Source organism: Vulpes lagopus, chromosome 7 (genome assembly GCF_018345385.1).
Source record: "Vulpes lagopus strain Blue_001 chromosome 7, ASM1834538v1, whole genome shotgun sequence".
NCBI classification, from domain to species: domain Eukaryota; kingdom Metazoa; phylum Chordata; class Mammalia; order Carnivora; family Canidae; genus Vulpes; species Vulpes lagopus.
This window is the reverse complement of record NC_054830.1, coordinates 131,040,728-131,060,653: the sequence shown is the minus strand read 5'-3', so window position 1 is coordinate 131,060,653 and position 19,926 is coordinate 131,040,728. Positions and strand designations below refer to the sequence as shown.

General features: G+C 41.3%; 1 protein-coding gene across 9 annotated transcripts in view; it reads left to right on the top strand.

The window, feature by feature from the left end:
- BTNL9 (butyrophilin like 9) overlaps nt 1–18,876 on the top strand; it is a 43,438-nt gene extending 24,562 nt beyond the window's left edge. For all 9 annotated transcript variants that reach the window (XM_041762291.1, XM_041762292.1, XM_041762295.1 and 6 more), the window contains 4 exons: nt 12,713–12,733; nt 12,966–12,992; nt 15,687–15,713; nt 16,733–18,876. In XM_041762291.1, coding sequence (XP_041618225.1) covers nt 12,713–12,733; nt 12,966–12,992; nt 15,687–15,713; nt 16,733–17,358 — 701 coding nt within the window. In that variant the 3' untranslated portion in view covers nt 17,359–18,876. The remainder of the gene's footprint in view (nt 1–12,712; nt 12,734–12,965; nt 12,993–15,686; nt 15,714–16,732) is intronic.
- The last annotated feature ends 1,050 nt before the right edge of the window (nt 18,877–19,926 follow it).

Sequence of the window (19,926 nt, the reverse complement as noted above, 5' to 3'; positions counted from 1 at the left end):
TCCATGTTCATCAGGGATATTGGTCTGTAATTCTCCTTTTTGGTGGGGTCTTTGTCTGGTTTTGGAATTAAGGTGATGCTGGCCTCATAGAACGAGTTTGGAAGTACTCCATCTCTTTCTATCTTTCCAAACAGCTTTAGTAGAATAGGTATGATTTCTTCTTTAAACGTTTGATAGAATTCCCCTGGGAAGCCATCTGGTCCTGGACTCTTGTGTCTTGGGAGGTTTTTGATGACTGCTTCACTATCCTCCCTGGTTATTGGCCTGTTCAGGTTTTCTATTTCTTCCTGTTCCAGTTTTGGTACTTTGTGGCTTTCCAGGAATGCGTCCATTTTTTCTAGATTGCCTAATTTATTGGTGTAGAGCTGTTCATAATAGGTTTTTAAAATCGTTTGTATTTTCTTGGTGTTGGTAGTGATCTCTCCTTTCTCATTCATGATTTTATTAATTTGAGTCTTTTCTCTCTTCTTTTTAATAAGGTTGGCTAATGGTTTATCTATCTTATTATTCTTTCAAAGAACCAACTCCTGGCTTTGTTGATCTGTTTCACAGTCCTTCTGGTCTCGATTTCATTGAGTTCTGCTCAAATCTTAATTAACTCTCTTCTTCTCCTGGGTGTAGGATCTATGTGTTGTTTTTCTCTAGCTCCTTTATGTGTAAGGTTAGCTTTTGTATTTGAGATCTTTCCACTTTTTGAGTGGATTCTTGTATTGTGATGTATTTCCCCCTCAGGACTGCTTCTGCTGCATCCCAAAGATTTTGAACGGTTGTATCTTCATTCTCATTAGTTCCATGAATCTTTGGAATTCTTCCTTAATTTCCTGGTTGACCCTTTCATCTTTTAGCAGGATGGACCTTAACCTCCACGTGTTTGAGGTCCTTCCAAACTTCTAGTAGTGATTTAGTTCTAATTTCAAGGCATTATGGTCTGAGAATATACAGGGGACGATCCCTATCTTTTGGTATTGGTTCAGACCCGATTTGTGACCCAGTATGTGGTCCATTCTGGAGAAAGTTCCATGTGCACTTGAGAAGAATGTGTATTCAGTTGAGTTGGGATGTAAAGTTCTGTAGATCTCTGTGAAATCCATCTGGTCCAGTGTATCACTTAAAGCTCTTGTTTCTTTGGAGATGTTGTGCTTAGAAGACCTATCGAGTATAGAAAGAGCTAGATTGAAGTCACCAATTATAAGTGTATTATTATCTAAGTATTTCTTCAGTTTGGTTATTAATTGGTTTAAATATTTGGCAGCTCCCACATTCGGGGCATATATATTGAGGATTGTTAAGTCCTCTTTTTGGATAGATCCTTTGAGTATGATATAGTGTCCCTCTTTGTCTCTTACTACAGTCTTCGGGGTAAATTTTAGTTTATCTGATATGAGGATGGCTACCCCTGCTTTCTTTTGAGGACCATTTGAATGGTAAATGGTTCTCCAACCTTTTATTTTCAGGCTGTAGGTGTCCTTCTGTCTAAAATGAGTCTCTCGTAGACAGAAAATAGATGGGTCCTGCTTTTTTATCCAGTCTGAAACCCTGCGCCTTTTGATGGGGTCATTAAGCCCATTCACGTTCAGAGTTACTATTGACAGATATGAGCTTAATGTCATCATGATATCTATTCAGTCCTTGTTTTTGTGGATTGTTCCACCGAACTTCTTCTTAAAGGGGAATTTTAAGAGTCTCCCTTAAAATTTCTTGCAGAGCTGGTTTGGAGGTCACATATTCTTTCAGTTCCTGCCTGTCTTGGAAGCTCTTTATCTCTCCTTCCATTTTGAATGAGAGCCTTGCTGGATAAAGTATTCTTGGTTGCATGTTCTTCTCATTTAGGACCCTGAATATATCCTGCCAGCCGTTTCTGGCCCTCCAGGTCTCTGTGGAGAGGTCTTCTGTTACCCTAATATTCCTCCCCATAAAAGTCAGGGATTTCTTGTCTCTTGCTGCTTTAAGGATCTTCTCTTTATCTTTGGAATTTGGGGGGATCTCTCTATTTCCTGGATCTGAATGCCTGTTTCCTTTCCCAGATTAGGAAAGTTTTCAGCTATGATTTGTTCAAATACATATTCTGGCCCTCAAATACATTTCTGGCCCTCTGGCCTTCCCTTTAGGCACCCTCGGGAACCCCAATTAAACGGAGGTTTTTTCTTCCTCAGGCTGTTGTTTATTTCCCTTAATCTATCCTCATGGTCTTTTAATTGTTTGTGTCTTTTTTCCTCAGTTTCCCCCTTTGCCATCAACTTGTCTTCTATGTCACTCAGTTGTTCTTCCACCTCGTTACCTCTCGTCATTAGGACTTCTAGTTTGGATTGCATCTCATCCCATCGATTTTTAATTTCTGCCTGATTGGATCTAAATTCTGCAGTCATGAAGTCTCTTGAGTCCTTTATGCTTTTTTATAGAGCTACCAGTAGCTGTATAATAGTACTTCTGAACTGGCTTTCTGACATTGAATTGTAATTCATATTTTGGAATTTTGTGGGAGAGAAGACTGTTTCTGATTTTTTCTCTTGAGATGAGGTTTTCCTTCTAGTCATTTTGCTGAGTGCAGAGTGGCCAAAAACAAGTTGTGTTGGGAAAAGGAGAAGAAGAGAGAGAAAGAAGGAATGAAAAGAGAAAAAGATAAAAAGAAGAAAAAAGGGAAAAAAGAGAGGAAAAAGAGAAAGAAGAAGAAAGAAAGGTGAAAAAAGGGGCTGGGGGAAGCAATCAGAAATCAAAAAGAAAGAAAAAAAACAAAAAACAAAAAAACACGGGGGAGTATCTTCCGATTCTGTATACTTTAAGTCCCTTGACTTCCCCTGGAACTCGTCCGTCCAGCTGGTCTTCTGGGGGAGGGGCCTGTTGTGCTGATTTTCAGGTGTTAGCACTTGGGGGAGCTGCTCTGCCCCCTGCCTGGTGCAGGGCTCAGCGGGGGTTGTTAACCCCGTGAGGCCCCAGGAGGAACAGCCCCAGTGGCGGGGCCAGCTCTGCAGCCCTGGAGTCAGCCCCCGCAGTAGCTCCGGGGCTCTCCGTCTGCCGGGCCTGGGGGCTCCCGGGCGGGGCCGCTGCTCTGCTCAGCTCGGGGCAGGAGCGTCCTCGCTGTCCTGGGCCCTCCCGGCCTCTGCCTGTCCCGGGGGGAGGCCGGATCCTGGGCTGTGTCCCGGCGCCCTATGCTCCGGGTCCTGGGCTGTTGGATCCGCGCTCTCGCCCCGCAGCCCCCTCCGCGGAGCCGCCGCCCGAGCCCCTCCGAGCTGCTCCGGGTCCCGCCGAGCGCTGCAGCCCTTAGGGAGCTCGGCGCACTCTCCCGGGGCGCAGGTGCCTGTTAGTGTCCCCGGGAGCCCGAGGGCATCCCCGCCTCCCGGGTCCTGCTCTAACTCCCTGCGGGCCCCTTTACGCCCGGGAAGGTTGGTGCAGCTCCTGCTCCTCCGGGACGGGGCTCTCCTGTCCTGGGGACACTCCCCCCGGCCTCAGCCCGGCTCCTCGGGGCCCCTCCCCCTTGGAGGCCTTTTGTTTCTTTATTTCTTTTTCCCCGTCTTCCTACCTTGATAGAAGCGCGAACTCTTCTCACTGTAGCATTCCAGCTGGTCTCTCTTTAAATCTCAGGCCGATTTCTTAGATTTTCAGGATGATTTGAAGGTTATCTAGGTAATTTGGTGGGGACAGGTGATTTGGGGACCCTACTCTTCTGCCATCTTGCCCCTCCTCTATTTTAACAATTCTTGAAGCACCTGTTTAGTGGTCTTGAGGTCCTTTAATTGTTGTTGGGTAAGTCTTTGTCTCTCCTTCTAGTCTGAACAATAGTCAGAGTTCATAGTTCTGGATAGAGTATCTTGGTTGTATATCTTACCCACTCAGCACTTCAAAAAAAAAAAAAAGGCTACTTTCTTTTGGCTTGCAAAGCTTCTGTTGAAAATGTTCTGAGACTCGTATTTATTTTCACTTATAAGTTATTGATTTCTTTTGTTTTGCTCCTTTTAAAATTTTTCCTCCATATATTTTTGGAATTTTTTTTCTTTTTTCCTGTTAGGTTTTTAAAAAAGATTTTATTTGTTTGTTTGTTTGTTTGTTTATTTGTTTAAAACACACAGAGAGAGGCGGAGAAATAGGCAGAGGGAGAGGCAGGCTCCCCATGAGGAGCCTGGTGTGGGACTTTTTTTTTTTTTTTTTGATGTTGAAATTCTATTTTCTTTTTTTAAAAAATTTTTATTGGAGTTCAATTTGCCAACATATAGCATAACACCCAGTGCTCTCCTGCCACGTGCACTCCCAGTGCCCATCACCCAGTCACCCCAGCCCCTGCCCACCTCCCCTTCCACTATCTCTTGCTCATTTCCCAGAGTTAGGTGTCTCTCATGTTTTGTCACCCTCACTGATATTTTCACTCATTTTCTCTCCTTTCCCTTTATTCCTTTTCACTAATTTTTATGTTCCCCAAATGAATGAGACCATATAATGTTTGTCCTTTTCCGATTGACTTATTTCATTCAGCATAATACCCTCCAGGTTTGTTTGTTTGTTTGTTTGTTTGTTTGTTTATGACACACAGAGAAAGGCAGAGACATAGGCAGAGGGAGAGGCAGGCTCCCAATGAGGATCTTGATGTGGGATTTGATCCCACATAGTAAATAGGATAAATTCCTTAATTCTCTTTCTTCTGTCTCATTTTTTGGTGTATAGAAATGCAACTGATTTCTGTGCATTTATTTTAAATCTTGCCATGTTGCTGAATTGCTTTATGAGTTCTCGCAATTTGGGGGCAGAGTCTTTTGGGTTCTACATATACAGTATCATATCATCTGTGAAGAGAGTTTTTCTTTGCCAATTTAAATGCCTTTTGTTTCTTTTTGCTCTCTTATTGCTGAGGCTAGGAATTCCAGTACTATGTTGAACAACAGCAGTGAGAGTGAGAGTGAGAGTGAGAGTGGGCATCCCTGCTGTGTTTCTGACTATAGGGGTGAAAGTTCTCAGTTTTTCCCCTTTGAGAATGATATTCACTGTGGGCTTTTTGTAGATGGCTTTTATGATATTGAGGTATGTTCCCTCTTTCCCTACACTGTGGAGAGTTTTTGGCAAGAAAAGATACTGTATTTTGTCAACTGCTTTTTATTTTTTTAAGATTTTATTCATTTATTCATGAGAGACACAGGGGGAAAGAGAGACAGAGACATAGGCAGAGAGAGAAGCAGGCTCCATGCAGGAAGGCAATGTGGGACTCAGGCAAGGACTCCAGGATCACACCCTGGGCTGAAGGCAGGCCCTAAACCACTGAGCCACCCAGGCATCCCTCAAGTGCTTTTTCTACATCAATTGAGAGGGTCTTATGTTTCTTATCTTTTCTTTTAACACGTTTTTTTTTTTAATTTTTTTTTTTATTTATTTATGATAGTCACAGAGAGAGAGAGAGAGAGAGGCAGAGACACAGGCGGAGGGAGAAGCAGGCTCCATGCACCGGGAGCCCGATGTGGGATTCGATCCCGGGTCTCCAGGATCGCGCCCTGGGCCAAAGGCAGGCGCCAAACCGCTGCGCCACCCAGGGATCCCTTATCTTTTCTTTTATTAATGTGATCTGTCACAATTGATTTGGGGATGTTGAACCACCCTCCGTCCCAGGAATATATGACACTTGGTTGTGGTTAATAAACCTTTTAATGTACTTTTGGATCCTATTAGCTCATATCTTGGTAAGTTCATCAGGAATATTTGTCTGTAACTCTCCTTTTTGATGGGGTCTTTGGTTTGGGGACAAGATAATGCTGGCTTCATAGAATGACTGTAGATATTTTCTATTTCTATCTTTTGAAACAGCTTCAGTAGAATAGGTATTATTTCTTTAAATGTTTGGCAAAATTCCCCTGGGAAGTCATCTGGTCTTGAACTCTTGTTTCTTGGGAGGTTTTTGATGACTGCTCCAATTTCCTTGCTGGTTATGGGTTTGTTCAGGTTTTCTATTTTTTCTTGTTTCTGTTTTAGTAGTTTATAAGTTTCTAGGAATGCATCCATTTCTCCCAGATTGCCTAATTCATTGGCATATAGTTGCTCATAATATGTTCTTAAAATCATTTACATTTACTTGGTGGTGTTTGTGATCTTTCCCTTTTCATTCATGATTTCCTAATTTGAGTCCTTTCTCTTTCATTTTTAATAAGTCTGGCCAAGGGTTTATTGATCTTATTAATTTTTTCAAAGAACCACCTACTTTAGTTGATCTGTTCTACTGTTATTTTGGTTTCTATTTCATTGATTTCTGCTCTAATCTTCAATATTTCTATTCTCCTGCTTGATTTAGGCTTTATTTGCTATTCTTCTCTAATTCCTTTGGTTGGAAGTTTAGCTTGTGTTTTTGAGATTTTTCTAGTTTTTTTTGAGAGAGACTTCTATTGAAATGTACTTCTCTCTTAAGACCACCTTTATTATATCCTAAAGGTTTTGAACAGTTGTACTTTAATTTTCAATACTTGCATAAATCTTTTTAGTTATTTAATTTCCTGATTGACTCATTCATTTTTTAGTAGGATTCTCTTTAACCTTCAAGTGTTTGAATTCCTTCCAGTTTTCCTCTTCTAAATGAGTGCAAGGGGATCCCTGGGTGGCGCAGCGGTTTAGCACCTGCCTTTGGCCCAGGGCGCGATCCTGGAGACCCGGGATCGAATCCCACGTCGGGCTCCCAGGGCATGGAGCCTGCTTCTCCCTCTGCCTGTGTCTCTGCCTCTCTCTCTCTCTGTGATGACTCTCTGTGATGACTATCATAAATAAATAAAAATTAATTTAAAAAAATTAATAAATGAGTGCAAGTTTCAAAGCACTGTGGTTGAAAATATGCAGGGAATAATCCCAGTCTTTTGGTATTGGTTGAGACTTGATTTATGACCCAGTATGTTGTCTATTCTGGAGAATATTCCATGTGCAGTTGAGAAGAATGTCTATTCTGTTGCTTTAGGATGGAATGTTCTCTATGTATCTGTGAAGTCCATCTGGTCCAGTATGTAATTCAAAGTCCTTGTTTCTTTGGTGATCTTCTGTTTAGTAGATTATATGTCCATTGCTCTGAGTGGGATGTTGAAGTCGCTTACTACCAATGTCTTATCATCTATGTGTTTTTTTTAATTTGGTTATTAATTGGTTTATATAATTGGCTGCTCCTAGATTGGGAGATCTAACAATTATAAATATTTTTAATACTTATTTATATTTTTAATATCTTACTGTTGGATAGACCCTTTAAGTATGGTATAGTGTCTCTCTTCATCTCCTACTACAGTCTTTGGTTTAAAATCTAATTTATCTGATATGAGAATTGCTATTCCAGCTTTCTTCTGAGGTCTATTTGCATGGTAAATCATTCTCCACACCCTCATTTTCAGTTTTAAGGTATCTTTAGGTTTAAAGAGTCTCTTATAGACAGCATATGGATGGGTCTTGCTCTTTTATTCAATATGATACCCTGTGTCTTTTGAGTGTATTTAGCCCACTCACATTCAGAGTAAATAATGCAAGATATGAATTTAGTGTCATTGTACAGTCTCTGTTTCTGCAAGTTGTCTCTGTTTATTTCTGGCCTATGTTGCTCTTGGGATCCCTCTTTGCTTACAGGATCCTCTTTAGTATTTCTTGGAGGGATGGCTTGGTGGTCACATATTCTTTCAGCTTCTGTCTGTCCTGGAAGCTCTTTATCTCGCCTTCCATTCTGAATGATGGCCTTGTTGGATAAAGTATTTTTGATGTCATTTTTTCCTCATGTAGTACCTTGAATATGTTATGCCAGCCCTTTCTGGCCTGCCAGGTCTCTGTGAATGGGTCTAATGCCAGTCTACTGTTCCTGCCCTTATAGGTTAAGAACCTCTTGTCTCAACCTGCTTTCATATTTTCTCTTATCTGATTTCTCTTTATCTCTGAAATTTTCAAGCTTCAGAGATATGCCAGAGTGTCGATCTATTTTTATTGAGTTTGGGAGGGGGTCCTCTCTACCACTTGGACTTGAATGCCTGTTTCTTTCCCCAGATTAGGGAAGTTCTCAGCTCTGATTTGCTCAAATATACTCTGCCCTCCTCTCCCCCTGGGTCGTTTTTTTTTTTAAATAAATTTATTTTTTTATTTTTTTATAATAAATTTATTTTTTATTGGAGTTCACTTTGCCAACATACAGAATAACACCCAGTGCTCATCCCCTCAAGTGCCCCCCTCAGTGCCCATCACCCAGTCACCCCCACCCCCCGCCCTCCTCCACTTCCACCACCCCTAGTTCGTTTCCCAGAGTTAGGAGTCTCTATGTTCTGTCTCCCTTTCTGATATTTCCCACTTATTTTTTCTCCTTTCCCCTTTATTCCCTCTCACTATTTTTTATATTCCTCAAATGAATGAGACCATATAATGTTTGTCCTTCTCCGATTGACTTACTTCACTCAGCATAATACCCTCCAGTTCCATCCACGTGGAAGTGAATGGTGGGTATTTGTCATTTCTAATGGCTGAGTAATATTCCATTGTATACATAAACCACATCTTCTTTATCCATTCATCTTTCGATGGACACCGAGGCTCCTTCCACAGTTTGGTTATTGTGGACTTTTTAAATAAATTTATTTTTTATTGGTGTTCAATTTACCATCATACAGAATAACACCCAGTGCTCATCCCGTCAACTGCCCCCCCTCAGTGCCTGCCACTCATTCACCTCCACCCCCCACCCCTCCTCCCCTTTCACCACCCCCAGTTCTCTTCCCAGAGTCAGGAGTCTTTATGTTCTGTCTCCCTTTCTGATTTTTCCCACACATTTCTTCTCCCTTCCCTTATATTCCCTTTCACTATTATTTATATTCCCCAAATGAATGAGAACATATGTTTGTCCTTCTCTGATTGACTCACTTCACTCAGCATAATACCCTCCATTTCCATCCACATTGAAGCAAATGGTGAGTATTTATACCTCTTCAGGGACACCAGTAATTCTAATATTTTTTCATATTTTGAAATCGTTGATTTCTGAAAATTCCCCCTCATGATCCATTAGTTGTTTTTATCTCTTTTCCTCAACTTCCTTCCTTTCCATCAATTTATCTACTATGTCACTGACTCTCTCTTCTGCCTCATTTACCCTAGCTGGTAGAGAATCCAAATTAGACTGTATCTCATTTGGAGCATTTTAAATTTGGGCCTGATTTGTTCATTTCTGTACTAAGATTCTCTAGAGTCTTTTATGCTTTCTTTAAGTTCAGCCAGTAATTTTATAACCGTTATCCTGAATTCCAGCTCTGACATTTTACTTATATCCATATCTATTAGGTCTGTGATAGAGAGTATTGGCTCTGTTTCTTTTTTTAGCATCCTTTTTCAAATTTAAATTCAATTAGCTAACATCATACATCATTAGTTTCAAATGTAGTTTACAATAACTCATTAGTTGTGTATAATGCCCAGTGCTCATAACATCACATGATGTGATGGTTCTTTCTTTGTTTTGAATTCCTCCTTCTAGTCATTTTGCCCAAAGAAGAATAGATGAATGAGTGAACAAAGTCAAAAATATCAATCATGACCCAAGTGAAATACACACTAGACAAATCCAAAGAGATCAGAAACAAACAAAAAAGAAAGAAAGAAAAAAGACAAAGAAAAGGGAAAAGGGGTTAAAAAAAAAGAGAAAACATTGGGGGAGGGAGAGTGAATGTAATCTCACAGGTGGACAAAACAGTGATTCACTTGGTCCTGAATATAGTTTGGTCTATGTGTTAGAAGACTCTAAGTCCCAAAATTTTAAAGAAAGCAAAAGTCACACATATATACAAAATTCAATTGACTAGAGTGAAAGGAAGCCAAAAGTGAAGAATATATCTAGAAAATGTAAATGTAAAACATAGAAGTTTTAAAAAGACTTAAAATAAGAGTTGATAAAACAAGAAACTAGTTGAAAAAGGATAAAAAAGGAAAATTTTAAACTGAAAGATAAATGAATTATGAGAAAATACCACAAATTCCTTATACTGTTTTCCCCTAGTGCTGGAGTTTTGCACTCCTTCGAGATCCATAAACCTGCTATTCAGGCCTGTTGTTCCAGCTAACCTCCTGATATGTGCCTGCTATGGTGATTTTTCTGGGCAGAGTTGCACACTCCCTTTTGTTGGATGACTGGGCTCAGTGTAAGCTCTTTTTGGTTGATCTGTGTGGCTTTTTGTTCCCTGAAGGCTTTATACACCCCTTTAGAGGACCAAAACAAAAATGGCTGTGCCCTGATCTCTAGCCCCAGAGCAGAAAGATCACAGTCCCCTCTCTTCAGTAAATCATTTGCTTTCACTTTTGTGCATGCCAAATCCTGCAGACTCCTGTGGTGCGCACCCACACTGATCCTCCTGGGGAAGGCAGAAGGTCCCCTGTTTCTGCACTTTGTAGTGACTTGGTCCTGAGAACAGTTGCCTGATCATTTGCATACCCACTTCACCCCACCTAGGGGAAGGTGGGGGTTTGCCCCATTACTGTCCTTTACAGGGTCCCCACACTGAGAGCTATTGCCTAGTCATGTGCCCACCCAGTCCACCCTTCCTAGGGGAAGGTGGAGGGTTCCTGTATTCCTGTCCTTTGCAGAATCCTCACATGGAGAGTGGTCACCCAGTCAGCCCATGGCTTGTGGTTTATGGTAAACTGAGCTGAGAGCCCCTTCCCTGGCTCGCTGACGATAACCAGTTTCCCCAGTCCAATGCTTGGGAACTCACCAGCCCAGGAACCCCTGTTCTTTCTGTGACTCTAAGGGTCCTGAGACCACACTGTCTCAACCAAGATTCTGCCCTATTTCACCACCAGAGCACCTTTCAGGCAGGGAAGTCTCTCACTAGAGCAGACTTCTAAGGGTTCTGATTTTGTGCTCTGGGGCTGTATTACTTTCCAGTAGTTGGCTTATGGAGGCTCCCTCCCCCCACCATTAATCTTCCAATATATTGCTTTGGATTCATTTCTCTGCACCTCCTATCGTGCAGAAAGTGGTCGCTTTTCTACTTGTCAAGTTCCAGCAATTCATTTCTTACATCTCAGGTTGAATTCATGGGTATTCATACTGACTTGATAGTTATCTAGCTAAATTCAGGGGACCAGATGACATGAGTTCCCCTACTCTTCCACCATCTTACCTCCTCTATGACTATATTTTGTGAATTTAATTATTGTAAGTCTTAGTTCGATCTGCTCTTGTTGGTTTTGATGGGAATTCTCTGTACTTCCTAGACTGGATATTTGTTCCCTCCTCCAGTTTAGGGAGGTTTTGAGCTATTATTTCTTCAGATAAATTTTCTGTCCCCCTTTCTCTCTCTCTCTCTCTCTTGTTCTGGGACTCCTATAATACAAACGTTATTATGTTTGATGCAGTTACTGAGTTCCCTAGGTCTATTCTTGTTTTGCATAATTCTCTCTCTCTTTTGTTCAGCTTGTTGGTTCTCTGTTACTCTGTCTTCTGGTCACTAATTCATTCCTTTGCTTTTTCCAGCCTGCTGTTTGCTCCATCAAGCATGTTTTCATTTCATTTATTGTGCCCTCTGCTGTTTTTTCTTATTTCTGTGCTAAGGAACTCAGTCATGTCTTCCAGTCTTTTCTCAAGTCCAGTGAGTTCCTTAGGATCATTGCTTTAAATTCTCTATCAGACATGTTACTTCTATCTGTTTTGCTTAGTTCTCTGCCTTGTCCTTGTCCTGTTTTTTCACTTGTGATAAGCAAAAACAAAACCCAAACAAACAATAACAAAAAAATGCTCCAGGTTCTAAACTCACAGAATTCAGCCCCTCTGGTTTTTAAAACCAAATGTTATGAGGATCAGTCCTCCTTGTGTGAGGACCCATTTACCTGCTCTCTCCACATGTGCAGGGAGCATCCCTCCATCTTTCTGACCATCCTAATCTTTCAGATAAAGCTTTGTCTCTATATTTAGTTGTGAATTTTTTTTCTACCAGTCTTCAGATCTCTTTGCCAGTCTTTGTATATGGATGATATCTAGTTGAAAACATGGGAAGGAGTGAGCTCAGGATCCTCCTATTTCACTAACTTCCCAAGCTCCTAGACAGAATGATTTACTTTTAAAACAAGGCATTGAGTGGAGAAGTCAAAGCAATGCATTCCTAGTGACAAAATATCCAAGTCTTAATATCTGGCCAGGGGAGATAATTGACTATGATATCTTCTCAGTCCTTTATTGTTTTTATTTAAATTCAATTTTCCGACATATATTATCACACTCAGTGCTCATCCCATCAAGGCCCTCCTCAGTGCTTGTCACCCAGTTACCCCACCCTCCCACCTCCCCTTCCACAACGCTTTGTTTGTTTCCCAGGGTTAGGAGCCTCATGGTTTGTTTCTCTTTCTAATTTTCCCAGTCCTTTAAGTAATGGACAGAGTAAGTGACCCTGAGGATCACAGAGGCTGTGCTCAGTGCCTGAATTAATGAAGGACCTCCTCCCCAGGAAAAGTTTCTGAATCCAGGGTAAATGAACTGTAGCCTCTCAAACTAGACATTACCCCTGGGAAGAGACCCCTCAGTACCAGGATCTGTTTTCCTTTTCTAGCCCCAGGCAGATTTCTGCCTTAGAACAAAGAATAGGATGAGTCATAAGAATCATGCAGATGGGTGGTACAGAGACTAAGATGGGATTGAGATGAGCAGTGGTTTAAGAATAAGAAATCTCCTCCTAGTGGCCTAACTGCCCTGGGAAGGTGGTTTCCCTCACCCAAAGACTGACATTTTCTCTGTGTATTTTGCTTACAGAGAGGCTTCAGACAGAGCTTGGTAAGTGACCCCTCTTCAGATTATTTCTTCCTGTCTACCTTTTAGCATCTGATTTTCCATATATATCCATCTCATTTCCTAACCAGGTATGATAGCCAGGTTGGAACACTGCTAGCCATATGGGTGGCAGGAGAAAGGGGAGAAGGGTGGGGGGAGTGCAAAATGCAATGTGTGAGCGGGGAAGCAGCATTGACCTGGTGTTTTTAATTCTGTTTTTCCATGGCTGCTTCAGACTGGAGAAGGGCTGAAGGCCAGGCTGGTGAGTGAAGTCCATCTCCTTCCCACTGTCCACTTTACATCCAGCATCCCAGTCACTCACTCTGACTAACCAACTTCATTCTAGTTTTTTCCACAGGCACATGGCATGTATCAAAATATGTCACTTAGTAGAGGCTATATTCAAGTTTTACTTTTCTATTTACTTTACATTCGTCCTGAGATGTAAGCATATTAAAACCATTGTTGCCAATTCTGGTTGCACATCAGAATCACCTAGATCTTGTTGCCCACCCTCAAAGACTCTGACCTGTGGGGCTAGAGTGGGCATGTTATTCTATCTGTAAATGTTTTCCCCTGTCCTTTCCTCCATTCCCCACATAAAGCAAATAGTCTCATGCACATCTTTATTTTGTATGCTTGCAGAGGATGAATTTCTGCTTCATGCACAAGCATTTCAGTTTTTTAAATGATGTTTACCATCTTGTGCTAGTCCTTGCTTTTCTCACTCATCCCTGTTTTAATATACACCCCTGTTACCATATCTGGTCTGTGTCTTCTTGCTGCAGTATACTCCATTTTAGTCAGCTACCTTCTTGGAATAGATATCCAACCTGCCTCCAACTCCACATCACTGCACACAATGCTCAAATTTGTCACCTTCTGGCCTTATGTGGCGATTTCTCTGGGATGTATACCCAGGAAGGCAATTGCTGGCCCATGGGAAATATGTCACTAAGTGGAATAGAGGGATCCCCTGAATTGCCATTGGTAGTGCATGGAGGCTCCATGTGTCCACATCCCATATAAGCCAGATTTCTTAGTTAGCCAGTCAATGGGGATGAGTGATTGCTCATTGTTCTTTCAGTCTGCACTCCTCTGAATTCTAAGAAGTTTGGGCATCCCTTCATATGCTATTTGACTTTTGGGGCTTCCTCTTTTGAACGTTGACAGTTCCTGTCCTTTGGCCATTTTTTTAAAAGTACACTCTATGCCCAATGTGGAGCCCAACGTGGGGCTCAAACTCATGACTCTGAAATGAAGACCTGAGCTGAAATCAAGGATAAGAAGTTTAACTGAGCCACTCAGTGTCCCCTTTGGCTGTTTTTAGTATGAGTTTGCTATCTTTTATTGATTCAAGGGAACCTGATACTTATGTATATCACATATATCACACATACACTAGCACACACACATACATATATGTATATGTTTATGTGTGTGTGTGTGTATGTTCTATTAGGTATGTCCATGGTTTTCCATTGAAAAGAAACCATTAATTTTGATAAAATCTAAGTCATCAAATTTTTACCTAATGACTTTTGGTTTTGGAACTTTGTTGATGTGTATATATGTATGTGTATGAGGTTGCTATTTTTCTTTTATTGAATCAATAAGACATATATGTGTGTGTGTGTACACACATATATCTTTATACAGATATATAGTCATCAAATGTGTACCTTATGGCATGTCTTTTTTGAAGTTTTGTGGAAGAAAGCCTTCCTCACACTTAGGTCATAAAGATACTCTCTTCCACTTTCTTCTATTCACTTTACATGTGTTATATGTATGTCTTTAATCTACCTGAAATTTGCCATTTTATTTGGTGCTATGTGAGGATATAGCTGATATAGCTATTTTTCTTTACATGGTGAGTGAGTTTTCCTAGTGACATCTACCACACCATCCATGATTTTCCTATTGATGTAGGTACTGCCTTTAGTTCATATTTGGTTCCCATGTGTAGATGAGTCTATCTCTTTACCACCTATTACTTCATTGTTTTTACTGTTATAATACCCAAAAGTACAAGTTTTTCTCCTTTATGCTTCCTTTTGAAAATGAATGGACCTTTTTAGGTCCATTTCAAATTTTAGGATTAATTTACAAAATTCCTTTAAAAATCCCAAAGCAGTTTTATATGGGATTGCTTTAACTTTTATTTTATTTTTTAATAATAAACTTATTTTTATTGGTGTTCAATTTGCCAACATACAGAATAACACTCAGTGCTCATTCCGTCAAGTGCCCCCCTCAGTGCCTGTCACCCATTCACCCCCTTTTTAGATAAATGTAGAAAGAATAAACATCTTTATAGAATTGAGTTATACTATGCAAGAGCTATATGTTTTGAAAAGTCTACTAATGATTCTGATGTAAAACCAGGATTTAAAGCCCCTGCTGTAAATTTATGGAGCTCTGAAAACTTAATAGAAGCAATAAACTTTTGCTATTTTGTGACTTGTTGATCTCTCTGTTGTAAAGAAGAAGATAAAATAAAACAGAAATCCACTCAGGATGGTTCATGTTATGAAAGGAGGAAAATGAGGATATCTAAAGGACATTTTAGGACAGAAGCCATGTTCAGCCAGACTTCCTTGGACTTATTCTGCTGATCAGAGATTAAAACATCTTGTGTAACCTTCAGGGCATCCTAGCCACCTGTATTGGTTCTCTTTGCCCACATGCTTTGTTTTCTTGCCTTTTTTCAGTACAAGATTAGACTGCCTGCAGATCTGGCATAACCCAGCACTGACATCTGCCACCTACTTAATCCTAAATTCCTAGAGAAATGCTATTGTGAACCCAGACCAGTCTGGACTCCAATTAGCTGTCATGGTGGGAATGAGATCATTAGGTTTGTGGCATCCCCTCATGCATTTTGAGCCTCCCTCAAGGTTCCAGAGTTGCTGAATCAGATCTTTGAGTCTTTTCCCTTTCTGTTTGCTTTCAGAGTGGAGAGCAGCCCAACAATATGCAGGTAACTGAAGCCAAGGGACTGTGACTTGTGACTTGGGTTGGTTGGATCTTAAACAGAAGGGAAGAGGAGACAACTGAGATTGGAGGAAGGCTGTGTCCAGGAGCCAAGTATGGAGCCTACACACACAAACACCTAAGCCTACTTTTGCACATACACAACATGACACATGTGCCTGCATGCTTGCATGCATACATCTGATTACATTCACACATGCACTTTTTTATGTGCACATATATTGTCCTAAAAGCACATTACTTTCTGGGTTTTACTAGATTTGTTTCCATCTGGCAGGAAGGCTGCTAGTGCCAGTTTGTAGGAACCCCTCATTAGATAGAAGAGATCCTTAGGGCTCCCGTCTATCAAATGGGTGTGCTTTGAGGGATGGAGTATTTGAGTGGAAGGCACTGGACTGGATGATCTCAAAGGCCCCTTTCAGTTTTAAAATCCTAACATTGCTATAAAACTGAGGCTCAGGGATGCCTGGGTGGCTCAGCAGTTGAGCATCTGCCTTTGGCTCAGGGCATGATCCCATGGTCCTGGGATCGAGTCCCACATCAGGCTCCCTACACGGAGCCTATTTCTCCCTCTGCCTATATCTCTGCCTGCCTCTCTCTCTGTGTGTCTCTTATGAGTAAATACATAAAGTCTTCTTTAAAAACTGAGGCTCAGAGCTCACGTGATGATCTCAAGGTCACACAGAATGGTGTGTCAGTGAGGAATTGAACCAGCCCAGAGTCCCTTTCCCTTGAGGAATTTGGAGAAACTAGAAAGTTTTCTATCTCCCGATCTCCATGGCACCTGGTATGGCATTCAGGAAACTTCCAGTTTAGGAAAGAAATATGATTCTTATTATGGCTTTCAGGTGCTCAGAAGTGCCTTGCAAGCTTCTTCAGTACACAGGAGTGGTTTCAGGGGTGGGAGTGACCACCAGGAGCACTAGGAGGTTTACCTGTCAGGAAAGGGGACAGGCAAGGCCCAGAACCACCCTTCACAGGTACTAACCATGTGCCTTTGCACAGTGGATGTAACCCTTGATCCAGCCTCCGCCCACCACAGCCTGGAAGTTTCCGAGGATGGCAAGAGTGTGTCCTCCTGCACAGCAGTGCCTGGCCCTGTGATGGGAGACCCCCAGCGGTTCTCTGAGCAGACGTGTGTGCTGAGCTGTCAGCATTTTTCTGGTGGCCGCCACTACTGGGAAGTGCATGTTGGCAGGCGCAGCCGCTGGTTCCTGGGTGTGTGTTTGGCCACAGTGCCACGCATGGGTCCAGCACAACTAAGCCCAGCCAGTGGCTACTGGGTGATGGGGCTGTGGAACCACTGTGAGTATTTTGTCCTGGACCCACACCGCATCGCGCTCACCCTGCGTGTGCCACCACGGCGTGTGGGTATCTTCCTGGACTGGGAGGCAGGAAAACTGTCCTTCTTCAATGTGTCAGACGGCTCCCATATCTTCACCTTCACCGACACCTTCTCAGGGACACTCTCTGCGTATTTCAGGCCCAGAGCTCATGACGGTGGTGAACACCCAGATCCCCTCACCATCTGCCCATTGCCTGTTAGAAGAACATTCATCCTTGAAGAGGATGAGAGAGATGCCTGGTTACAGCCCTATGGGCCCTCGGATCCCACCTTGGGCCTGTGGTGAGGCACTCTGTTGCCTACAGGTTTGAGTCCTTGGCAGCTTCCTAGATACCTGGCTAGGATTTGCTCTCCCACTTCCTCTAGAGTGGAGGAAACATCACCAAAATGTTGCCAAAGGCTAAGGACTCACCACGGAGAAGGGGAACAAAAAGAGGAACCTTTGTCCATAGATGTATGCATATATGAATGTGATTTTCTTTAATGAAAAGAGTGAATTCCAAAGCTCCTTTGTGTATATGGTTGGACTAAGCAAAGGAGGAATAATAAATTTACGTTGTTGGGAGCCACGGTGTGCACTGAAGATCAGAAAGAAACAAGACTGGGGGAAAGGTAGAGGGAAACTTTACTGGATTGGATAAGAGGTATCAATTAACATATTTTTAAAAAATACTTTTTTATGAGTTTTCTAGCTCTAAAATGTCTAGAAGCAATGATACCTCATAAACAGTGATCTTACCTGGGGCTTAGATCCCAGTTTTAAATGACATTTCCCACTGAAATGAACTTGGAGAAACGGCTGATTCCAGGGTTGGAACAGAGAAGGTACAGGTGAATCTGGAATATCTTGTATTCAAATGTGCTCAGAAAGTGATGAAGCCATAAGAACCAGGGTGAAGAGGCTCCACTGATCAGTTATGGGATGATTTGAACTTTCAAATGAATCATGACAAGGATGAATAATGACAAGAATTGCTCAACAAGGTATTGCACAAATAAGAAAATGCCCTATGTGTGCTGAGATGTTTTTCAGTCAGAGATGAAATGCAGAGATATGAAAGAGGAAAGAAGAAAATGGAAGAGTAGATCTGTGAACTCATGGTTTTTATAATGTACAGAGAGATGGAGCACACATACCCACACAATAAATAAGTAAATAGATTTGTGTGTGCATGCATATGGTTCCTAGCTCTGTCAGTTTTGACAGCTTTGGAACAATAACATTCCAGTACCAGTGAACACACCTAGCATCCAGAACTTAGTTTTTAGTACTATGTTCCAATAAAAAGAACCAAGGCTCCTTAGATAAGGGGTAAACTTCAGGGCTAAGGCAGGGAGAATACAAGATAGGTGTGATATTATGATTAATAAGAAATATATAGTCTTCCACCTAGATTCTGGCACAAAACTCCTAAAACTCTTAGAATTTCCTAAGTGATAAGAGCTATCAAGATGTCTCTTGATAGTCATAACAAGGACTTTTCAACCACATCTCGTTTGTGTTAATAAGATGACTTCTGGAAAGCCCTCTAAGGGTGGAGCTGGTTTTCAGGAGAACCAAGTACATGATTAAAAAGGTTGAAATTTAGTCTTCCCCTACCTCTCATCCATCCCTAAACTCAGGGAGAGAAGAGAGGCTGGACCCACACATATGTGGTCAGTTATTCTTCCATAAAGCAATAAAGAATATCTAATGGAAAAAAGACAGTCCCTTCAACATATGGGGTTGAGAAAACTGGACAACACTAAAAAATGAAACTGAATGATTTTCTTAAACCATACACAAAAATAAACTCAAAATGAATGAGAGACCTAAATTTGAGACAGGAAACCATCAAAATCCTAGAGAAGAACACAGGCAGTAACCTCTTTGACATTGGCCATGGCAACTTCTTACTAGACATTTGTCTGGAGGCAAGGGAAACAAGCAAAAAGAAACTACTGGGACTTCAAGATAAAAAGCTTCTGCATAGCAAGGAATACAGTGAACTAAACTAAAAAGGAAACCTATGGAATGGGAGAAGATATTCGCAGACGACATACCTGATAAAGGGGTTAGTATACAAAAATCTAGAAAGAACTTATCAAACTCAACACCCAAGAAACGAATAATCTAGTTAGGAAATGGGCAGAAGACAGGAAGAGACATTTTTCCAAAGGAGACATACAGATGGCCAACAGACAAATGAAAAGATGCTCAACATGAATCATCATCAGGGAAATGCAAGTCAAAACTACAGTGAGATATCACTTCACACCTAACAGAATGACTAAAATGAACTGCACAGGAAACAACAGGTGTTGGTGAGGATGTTGAGAAAAAGGAATCCTTTTACACTCTTGGGGGGAATGCAAACTGATGCAGCCACCCTGAAAAACAGTATGAAGTTTCCTCAAAAAGTTAAAAATAGAACTATCTTATGATCCAGCAATGGCACTACTGGGTATTTACCCAAATAATACAAGAACACTAATTCAAAGGGTTACATGCATCTTCATGTTTATTGCAGCATTATTTACAATAGCCAAGATATGGAAGCAGCCCAAATGTCCACCAATTGATGAATGGATAAATCAGAGGGTGTATATATGTACAAGGAATATTACTAAGCCATGAAAAAATGAAATCTTGCCATTTGCAATGACATGGATAGAGCTAGAGAGTATAATGCTAAGGGAAATAAGTCAGTCAGAGAAAGAAAAATACCATACAATTCCATCCTTATGAGGAATTTCATTTGTTTTAATGGGCAAAGGGAAAAAAGAGAGACAAACCAAGGAAGAGACTCTTAATTATAGAGAACAAACTGATGGTTACCAGACGATGGGAAAATGTGTTAAACAGGTGATGGGG